Consider the following 10,653-nt stretch of genomic DNA (forward strand, 5'->3'; position numbering starts at 1 on the left):
GGAGAGACTAGTGATCAGAGCTGGAGCGCAGGGTCAGTAAAGGTCACTCAGTCCGGCCGTCTTTCGCGCTTTCTGCATGAGCGCTCGCAGCTGGAACTGTTTTCGGGACAGCAGACGCACGTGCTGAGGACAAAAATGAGACAAACGGGGAAGAAAAGCGCATTAAATGCCAAGGTTGAGGCAAAAGTTGCATTGTTCTCTGAAGAGAGAGATCTAGGGGGCGAACAGACCTTGAGGAAGACCTCCAGGTCGATGACTCCTCTCCGAAGGGCTTCTCCCAGGTAAAAGATGGTGTCCTCTATGGCGTTCTCCTCTGCGTACAGGTTCAGGATCTGTTTGTAGAGCGGGGCTGTTGGGATGATCACGTCGTCAATGTCATTGTTTTCCGACTGGTTCTCCATCTTCTCCAGAGCTTCGCTCAGTTCCTCGTCCTTCCTCTTGAGGAGCTCGATGTTTCGGTCCACCTCAGCCTGGGGGTTCCACAAAAAGTCACGTTTCTGATCTCGAATGCAGAACCTATAGAGTAATTGCAAACGTTCATACCACTTCCTGGTCCAGACGGGACACCATGTCTTCCAGCTTCTGGTGTCCTTTCTTCAGGTCTTCTTCAGTTCTCTTCAGCGCGTCCAGCTCGGCTTGTGCTCGGTCCATCTCCTCCTTCATTCTCCAGCGCAGTTTATCGCTCACGGCTGAGATCAGCGATGCTCGGATGGTGTCCTCACCGATGGTGCCATCACGACTTGGACCTGTAAGGAGAAGACAGACACCAATTTATTGCCACTGATTTGATTTGGGGAATTGCCAGCAAGATGGTACATGAACATGAGTTCAATTCAGTTTGGTTGAAATTAAACAATTCAAACTTAGAAATGTTCCTGGATATCCCTAACTGGAATTTCCATGTATTAAAAAGATTTATTAAAACATGTGTGTGAGAAATGCTGCAGTTTTTGTTTATTATGCACATACTGTTATAACAGTATTTAAAATGATTAAATATAATTCTTCATTCAACCTTGATGATTTTAACAATTGTATAATGTAATTTAAAAAACAGGCTACATTAAAAAAAAAGACATATTTGAAAATATTTTCATGCATTTAAAAATATATTTAAATTGATAAATATACATATATAAATATTTAAAATAAATATATTTATATTTTTACTCTATTGTAAAAAATAAATTTAAATAGAGCAAATACACAAATCAACATTCACACTCAATATGTATCGCCAAGCCATTTTGCAACAATTTTGTGCATGTTTGTTATCATTAAAATATATACCATGCACGCATAAATATATTTATTATACATAATACTGCCCAACAACTTTGCTTTTACTATTGAGAAATTCCTATTGAAAAACCTACAATGACTGGTGAATAAGAAACCATATGCATCAGCCATACAGAAACACTCATAAAGCAGTGTATTTAATGCCATGGTTCAAACCTAAGGAGGAAAGTTCCCTGTCTCTCTAAATATACGCAGCACCCTCTCTGTCAAACGTGATGAACTGGATGAAGTACTCTGACCTCTAGCAGCTCAGAATCTAGTTATAGGCCCAACCTTTCAGAGCAGTCCGACCAGGTCTCTGTAAAGCAGGCACACAGCCAGGCTGAAGACCACAGACCGATGTGTAGAGTGAAAATGAAGGGTGAAGTGTGTTCTACTGGGTACTTTTATGAAGCTATGTGTCTCATCATTCAGGGAAATCTGTGTCTTGTCCAATATGATTTCTTATTTAAGATCTAGACTTTCAAGACTGCAATACATTTCCAATTCAGATTAAATCCAGTTCATACAGAATGTTGTTAATCCAGATTAACTCATATTCTCACCAAAAGACGCCAATTCAGATGAACTCACATGAAGATTGAATGCTGCTTATTCAAATTCAGAGTAAAAGCCACTGATTCACATTAAGCCAAATTTAGAATAAATGCAGCCAATTCTAATTAATTCAGATTCAGTCTGAACGGTTCAGTGTTCTATATTCAGGTATAATGTTTGTCAATACAGAGTAACACAGTTTCGGGTTTAATGTTGATAATTCAGGTGAATTCAGATTTTAACTGAATGCTACCAATTCAATTCTGCTCTGATTCATATTCAGTGCTGTCAATTCAGATCAACTAAGATTTAGACAGAATATTGCCAATTAAGATTGACTCATATTCAATGCAGCAAATTTAGATGAATTCAGATTGACTGCTCCTAATATAATTTCTGAGTAAATGCTACAAATTTAGATAAACTCAGATTCAGACTGAATTTTGCCAATTCAAATGACTGCAGAATTCCAAGATTCAGATTCAGTGTTGCCGGTTCAGATCAACTCACATATTCATACTGAATGATACTCACTTAAATTCAGTGTAGTTGTTATAAATTCAGATTAACAGATACAGATTGAACATTGCTAATTAAAATGAATTCAGATTCAAACTGAATGCTACCAAGTCAATTCAGCTCTGATTCATATTCAGTGCTGGTGATTCAGATCAACTCAGATTTGGACAGAATGTTGCTAATTAAGACTTACATTCATACTGAATGCAGCAAATTTAGATGATCTCAGACTCAGATTAAATGTTGCAAATATCAAAGCTGATCAAATTCTACAATTTTAGATGACCTCAGGTTCAGACTGAATCTTGCTGAATCAAATGAATTCAGATTCAAACTGGATGCTAACAATTGCTATGATTCCAATTCAGTGTTGTCAATTCAGATTAAGACATTACATTAAGACCCAACGTTTGTTCATTTAGATTATCCATACTCAATGCAGTCAATTTAGATCAACTTGAATTGTTGACAAACGAATCAAAATGAATTCTAGCAGTTCAGTTTAACTGTGACTCAGATTCAGATAATCTTAGAATGCTTTTAATTCAGACAAACTCATTTAACACCGATTAAGACTAAATGTTGCTCATTCAAATTCAGAGCAAATGCTACCAATTCAGATTAACGCAGATTTACAATGAATGCTAGCAGTCTGGTTGAACTGTGATTACACCTCTGTGTTACCAATTCAGATGAACACATATTCTGACTGAATGTTGCCAGTTCAAATGAATTCAGAATCTTCTTCATTTCAGCTACTCATGATTCAGATTAACCTAGGTTCAGATTTAATGCCAATTTACATCTACCCCTTTTTAAACATAAGTGTTGCTGCTTCAAATGAACTCGGACACGGATGAACTAAGATTTAGACATAACATTGCAAATTCACATCAATACAGATTCAGATAAAATTAATTCAGATGGAAAAGGCTGAGAACAAATCTGAAAAATGACGTCTGAAAACTACCTGAAACTGAAAATGGAATCCACGTTTCTTAAACCAGGATTACAGTGATTTACAGCATAACTGTATATGATGTCGTTTAGCAATAAAACCAAGCCAAAGGCAAACATGCCAACTCACCCACAGCAGTGACGGGAGTCTGGGAAGTGTAATGTGCTGGACCTCCTGTGGCAGGATAAGCATTGCCTCCTGGGTAAGGGTAACCGGGATAACCACTGAAGTGGACACAAATCATTACATAACCAGTTAATCATGCTCTGTAATTACAACACAGGATTTCAAGTGTTGGAAAAAATTCTAATGATTTTAACAGGTTTATTAAATGTTGATTAGACTGTTGCATGATCTTTGACCAGACTGAAGGAGTCATTACCAGGGGTTTGGGTTTGGCCCGTAGGGAGATACTGCTGGCATTCCTGGCATATAGGACTCTGGAGGACACAAAACAAACACATACATATGCAGTGCTGGTGCTGGGAGACCTCTGCTGTTTAAAACTGGCATTAACTGGGAATGATAGTGTAAAACTTATTTTATATACGAGCAATCTGAGCTAAATAATTAAGTTGCATAAATATATTCCCAAGTCAAGAATTGCCTGTGTACTATTGCCAAAAACAAAATAAAAAAATAAGATTTTTTTTTTTTAAAGTCTATTTTGTGTGTGTTTGTGTGTTGTTATTAATTACAACTGAACTGGATAAAATAATAAAACATAAATATTACACTTAAAAAAATGTTTTATTGAAACTTAAATTTAACTGAATATAACTGAAATAAATAATAAGTATAAGGTCGAAGTTGAAGCAGAAACTAAAACTGAAATAAAACAAAGAAAAACTAAATATAAATATGACAAAAGCCATATAAAAATTACTAAACACAAAATTACTTGAATTTAAAGAAAATTAAAAGGCAAAATGAAAAGCTAATTAAACGTATTAATAATTATCATAACATTAAATAAGTAATACTAAAATAACATTGATGTTTACATAAAAAACAAATCAACAAAATATTTCGATGCTTAAAGCTGCGGTAGGGAACTTTTGACGCTCTAGCGGTTAATAAACAGAACTGCTTGCGTCTTGCGGAAGAACATCGTAGCCGGAACTACTTCTCTCTGTTTATGTCTATGAAGAATCACAAAGGTACTGGGTTACTCCGCCGCGGTACCCCCGAAGCAATCTAAAATAGTCAGAATATAAACACTTATTATAGACGCACCCTAGTGATTCAGGACAAGCCAAAAACACAGTTTGGAAAATGGATTCATGGTGTACTCGCTTATTATGTTCATTTTTCTACATTTTGAACACAAACAAAGTTACGGAGCGCAGCTCTGATTGGTTATTTTTTACCGGGAGCGATGGAGTTTCTGCAAATGGCAATAGGACGACTGGGAGGAGCCAGAGGAGCTTGATTTTTTTCACAGATTATCTGTCTCATATTCTAGTGTCAGGACATAATGACAGGTTTAACAAATATGCAAAAAACACATTTTTATAAAAGTGAACTACTGCAGCTTTAAAGTTTCATTCTCTTTATAAACATAACTACTTTGTCGATTGTATTGCGAGATGCACAGAAGCGGTGCTCACGGTTCGGGGGTCCGGCTGCTTGGAAGGCCTGGTACGGAGGTTGTGTGGTGGGTCTGGAGAACACGGGCGGCTCCTCACCAAACACCACGATCATGACCTGGATGAGCCCGTACAGATCCGACTGAGGCTGACGGGCCAAGACCAAAGAAAAGTGAGAAATCGGACCTGTTCCAGCTTCCTCATATCGCATACCAAAGTGTTTTTAAAGAGCATAATACATGTTGTTTTTTATGTTATATTAGACAACAGAATGAAATAATTTGCTGTGACGCATGGAGTCGTACATGTTTCCACTCGTGCAGGTAGGGCAGGTAGATCTTGCCGTTGGCGTCGATGTGTTTGCCGGTCTTGATCATCATCGCACTGGTGGGCTTCACAAAACATATGGGAGGGTTGTAGGGATACGTATCCAGCAGCCACAAGCACACGGGAATATTATACACATTCCCTGAAACGGGAAAACATACGTGGTTATATGATATAATGTTGGGTCATCTTTACACTGTAAACAGTTCTCTAACCCACCTCTATAACTGACTGGAACCGTTCCTGTGAGGCTCATCAGGTCTCTGGAGGAGCCGTCATTAAACACTGTGAAGGAAACATCGGTTATTCACGGAAATCTGACAAGAATCGAGTTACCAGAGACTCGGGATGAGAGGATCTTACCGTACGCATCCATAACAGGTTTGAGGTCTTTGTACTGAGAGATGACGTTCGTTATCTCCCGCACAGTGAGATCTCTGTATTTGTATTGCTGAAATATAGAAAATAATACATATATATAAATAAGCCCACAAACTAATGTGTCTACACTATAAAGCTTTATCACAAAGAAATGTCTGAAAATGTATTGTATCGGCTATCAAAATATTTAAATGTGCATTCAACGATAAAAAAAAAAAAAGTTTGCTTAAGATATTAAAAGTTATTATGAAACATTAATATAATTATTTTGACTTTCAAAAAGTAACACAATATGATATCAGCAAATTCCATCATGGCAACTATTTCAAAACTAAACTTAAAAGTACTAAAAAAAAGAAAAAAAGAAATCATAAACAGACAAAATAAACAAATACTTAAATAAAAATTACAATGATATAATAATAAATATACCAATTCTAAATATTAATAAATACTACATTTCACTCATATATTTTGAAAATGTATAATATTAATATAACACTAAATGTATAATATCAACTTTAAGGCACTTTATAATTTATTATTATCTCATTAACAAGAATGAGAAATTCTACACAAAAATATTGATGCTAGATTGTATTTTGTATGAATAATTCTTAATTTTTAATGTCTTATGTTTTCACAAGTCTGATCACAATTCATGAAATATTTAATCGTTATAATATGTCTAAACGCGTTTGCTAATGTTATTATTAACGAAAGTTATTATTAAATATGACCTATTTTGACTTCAAAACATATGAAACCAATCAATTCCAGCATGACAACAATCTTATAAGAACGCGAATAACCTGTCAAATACAGTAGATATGAGATTATTTCCCATTTTAACACAATAATATTAAACATCCATCATATTCTTACCCTATTAATTTAACAAACTTTTCACATTCAAGAATAAACAAAATACTGACCTTCAGCATCTTTTTAAGAGCTCCTTCGTTGACAACAGCCATGACTTACTACACAAATATAAATAAACACACTAAACAGCAGATAAAAAAAACGGAATAAATGTGAAATAAACGAGTTTCTGAGCTCAGGCCACAAGAATCCAACAGAGCCTGAAATACTCGTATTAACGCCTGCTGTCCGACACAAACACACTCTAAACGCCTTAATAACTCATTAACACGCTCCGAATAATAATTACTTAATGAGAAAATAATAAATACAGGTGAAATCGACCAGCATTCATCTCGAGGAAGATAAACAATGCAAGCCGCGCGAGCAGTTTCACTTCCGGCGGGAGTGTTCTGGGCGTTTTTCAAAATAAAAGTCTGACAAGTGGTTTCTTTGAACATATTTAATTCACGTCATCACAATTCATAATATATTATAACAAAATACATATGTATCCTATTTTTTTTAAATAGTTTATTTTTAATAAAACTTCATGTTCGTAGAATTTGAGTGAATTTCGTTGTGATATCCCACTGTAAATAACTGCATATTTACATATCTAGGTAGGTGTTTTTATAGGTCAATATGAATACATGAGGAAGAAAAAAACATTGAACTGAGCATGAATCACTAGGAAAACCTTGCTTCACAAACGTGTATACTTACATTAAATGTAGATCAAATTTATTTGAGTATTAACATTCATGCTGCTTAAATTTAACATTCATTATTATTAAACAAATATTTACAGTTTCATGCAAATGTCTACTTTAACAACAACACATGTGTACAAAATCACACTGCAGATATATCTAGCAAACTAACAGATGGTTTCATTATGTTCGGAGAAAGGAAGATCGTCCTCTCTGTCCAGCATCACATGTGAGATTTCCTCAACTGAGGGTTTGTGATAAGCAGAACCTGATGAACAGAAACATTAATTGTCATTTTACCTTAACATCCACACAAGTACACAGATGCATTTTCTTTAAGACTGCAAAACAATATGGCAGCCTTATTTAAATGCCATGTTTTTCTGTTGCTGTAGTGTCGGTGCAGAATGCTAATTATTAAAACATAAAATCAAAACATAAAACCACATCAACCTTTGGACACCTTATCATATTTTGGTTCACCTAAACTAGGTCAACTGCCTGTTTACCTGTTTCCTTGAAGTAATTAGGACAGAAGAAGGGATTCAGGAGTGAAGCTGCTCTACATGAAAATATATGATATGAAGAGATTATGGGAATGAATAACCAAACTATACTCACAGTCTTTTGGGTAAAGACAGATACGTAGAGGAGGAACTTCACTAAACACGACCTTCATAACCTGAATCAAGCTGTGCAGATCACACTGCATCTGTAAAAAAAAAAAAAAAAAATGCAAATCATTTCATGAAAATACAGAAAATTGTAAATGCTTTGTATTGAGGCAGGTCAAACCCATTGTAGCCTGCTCAGGCAGTAGACTCACATGTGTCCACTCGTCCAGGTAAGGCATCAGGATCTCTCCACTGCTGTTGACGTGTCTGCTGGCCACGATCACCATCTCCGGCGTGGGCTTCACATAGCAGATGGGCGCACTGCGCGGATAACTTTCCTTTAGCCACAAACTCACCGGAATATTGTAGCGTTTCCCTGAACCACAACATGTAGAAATGTTTTGATTGCTGCATTCTTGAAACGTATGCAATAATAATCTCTTTTTTCTTAACCGTGAAACCAAAGTAAAGTCCAGTTATCTTTATGGTGAAACTTACCTTCATAAAACACCTTAATTGTTCCAGTCAAACCGACCAAGGTCCTCGCTGTGCCATCATTGAAGACTGTGAAGAAATCACAAGAAAAATACAAACTGATTTCCTTAAAGAAAAGTAAATTCTGTGCACTGTGAACATATTTTTAACAAACACTTTTAAAAGAGTTAGTGGTTCTTTGTAAAACATTAGAATGTCACTGTAAACCTTTCTTCATATAAAATAACTGATGAAGCGCTGTTAACTTATTTAATATCATCAAATCGTACTAAATGTAATGTATTTCAGTAAGTTTCTATGAAGTAATTTCTTAATTACATAAAATAAAAAGTCATATTCTTTATTGCCAGTGTAAAAGTACAACAAAATTTGATATTACTTTAAAATATTTTCCACATTTATTTAAAATATTGTATTAATATTTTATTTAATTATTTTAAAATTATTATATAATTATATGTATTTATTTAAAGCTCCAAAACATTGTTATTTGGGTCTAAGTTTTAATGCCTAATTGTAAAATACAAGTTTGTGTGTGTGTGTAAAATTATTTATTTTATATTCTATATATAGAACATTTTGTTTTCTTTCTCTGATTTATAACCTTTCTTTCTCTGATTTTTCTCTGATTTATTTTCTTTCACTGATTTATAACCACATGACTTGTAAATGAAATTATTATATTTACATGAAATATACATATCAACAAATAACAGGCTACTAAATATGAAGCCACTTATTACAATACATTTAAGTTAATAAAAGCTTATTAAGTGCTAAAAGTAATAATTTTGTATTACTTTAATAAACTCATTTTGTTATTTGTATTATTATACAGTTATTTTGTGAAGAACTAAATTAATATTATATTATTATCAATATTATTTTAAGCACCAGAGCATTGAGAATAAGATGTTTTTTGTAGATCTTTTAGATCATCAACCTTTAAAACAGCTTGGCTTCAAAACAGGAAGTTGGATATTTAGAATTTTGCATATTATTTAATGTTTAACAGCCAAATAAAACATTAGTAAATCTAAAGAGTTTTTATAGAATGCTGACAGATGAAAATCGCTCTGTATTAACTGAACTGCTCACCAAATCTATCCAGCACTGGCTGAAGGGACTGATGCTGAGACAAAACTGTAGAGATCTCTGACAGAACCTCTCTCCTGTGACAATACGTCTGAAAACACAAACACACACACACACACACGTCTTCAGCACACACTCACCTGCGACACGTCATAATGACTTCATATATATAAATAAAACTTATGGAAGACAAATTGTAAGACAAACTGTACCCTGGGTAAGACCCTCTTCAGATCACGAACTGGTGTAACTGTCATGACTTCAGATGAAACACAAGCCGACCCAGAGGAAGTGTGCTGTCGCTCCTGAAGACTATCACAACAGGAAGAGTGTGAAGTTCTTAAGAGTCCTCGCTTCAGCCCAATAAACCATGTTATTGTCAGGAAGAGCCAATAGTGAGATTTACAGTGATGAACTGTGATCTACGAACTAAAGGTCAATCAGTACAAATAAACAGCACAGAAACATTACTGTCTATCTGTAAGACAACAAAAGCGTGGAAGGAAGTATTTATTCAGGTTAATGAATGATGTACAGCCACACAAACACACTTACACTGATAAATAAACTGCTGTCGAAAACATAGAAACTCATGAAGAGCTGCCTTGATGCTCTATATACTGTATAATGTACAGTTCTGCTACTAACAAGTGTTTTTTAATGTTACTAGTGATTAATGGTGTAATTAACACACACACACACACACACACACACAACTGGTCAAAAGTTTGGAATAAATACCATTTTAAAAAATTTCATCAAGGCTTCAATTACTTTTTTTAAAATGTAGTAATATTGTGAAATATTATTAGAATTTAAAATTAATGAATATCTGTTAAATTATAATTTATTTCTGTGATCAAAGCTGTATTTTCAGCATGATTACTCTAGTTTTCAGTGTCAAACGATCCTTCAGAAATCATAATAATAAACATTACTTATTAATATTATTTATGGAAACCAAATTAAAAGTTTAATATAAGATTTTAAACAGGATGCATTAAATTAATTAAAAGCGACGGTAAAGACATTAATAGTGTAACAAAAGATTTCCATTTCAAATAAATGCTAAGTTGAACTTTCTATTCATCAAAGGATACAGATTTTTTTTTTAATTTCCGCACGCATAATAATAACTATCATTAATAACTGAACACCAATAATAATTGATAAATTGATCATCAAATCAGCATATTATTATGATTTCTGAAGGATCGTGTGACACTGAAGACTGGAGTAATGATGCTGAAAATTCATCT

The 10,653-nt window shown here is 34.4% G+C and overlaps 2 protein-coding genes across 2 annotated transcripts; both read right to left on the minus strand.

Moving 5' to 3' along the window:
* Positions 1 to 33: 33 nt before the first annotated feature.
* LOC113067300 (tumor susceptibility gene 101 protein-like) lies at positions 34 to 6,860 on the minus strand. Its single transcript, XM_026239699.1, has 10 exons — positions 6,549 to 6,860; positions 5,596 to 5,683; positions 5,452 to 5,517; positions 5,211 to 5,374; positions 4,927 to 5,053; positions 3,699 to 3,756; positions 3,446 to 3,540; positions 544 to 746; positions 231 to 470; positions 34 to 123 (listed from the first exon to the last, which is right to left on the minus strand). Exons 1-10 carry the CDS (start codon positions 6,588 to 6,590, stop codon positions 34 to 36), a joined length of 1,173 nt encoding a protein of 390 aa, XP_026095484.1. The 5' UTR covers positions 6,591 to 6,860.
* A 77-nt stretch (positions 6,861 to 6,937) lies between these two features.
* On the minus strand, positions 6,938 to 10,175 carry zgc:123278 (UEV domain-containing protein). Its single transcript, XM_026239701.1, has 6 exons — positions 9,607 to 10,175; positions 9,398 to 9,485; positions 8,303 to 8,368; positions 8,017 to 8,180; positions 7,812 to 7,902; positions 6,938 to 7,458 (listed from the first exon to the last, which is right to left on the minus strand). The coding sequence occupies exons 1-6, from the start codon at positions 9,649 to 9,651 to the stop codon at positions 7,358 to 7,360; spliced, it is 555 nt and encodes a 184-aa protein (XP_026095486.1). The 5' UTR covers positions 9,652 to 10,175; the 3' UTR covers positions 6,938 to 7,357.
* Between the last annotated feature and the right edge of the window lie 478 nt (positions 10,176 to 10,653).

The sequence above is a fragment of the Carassius auratus genome, chromosome 50, assembly GCF_003368295.1.
Source record: "Carassius auratus strain Wakin chromosome 50, ASM336829v1, whole genome shotgun sequence".
Taxonomy (NCBI): domain Eukaryota; kingdom Metazoa; phylum Chordata; class Actinopteri; order Cypriniformes; family Cyprinidae; genus Carassius; species Carassius auratus.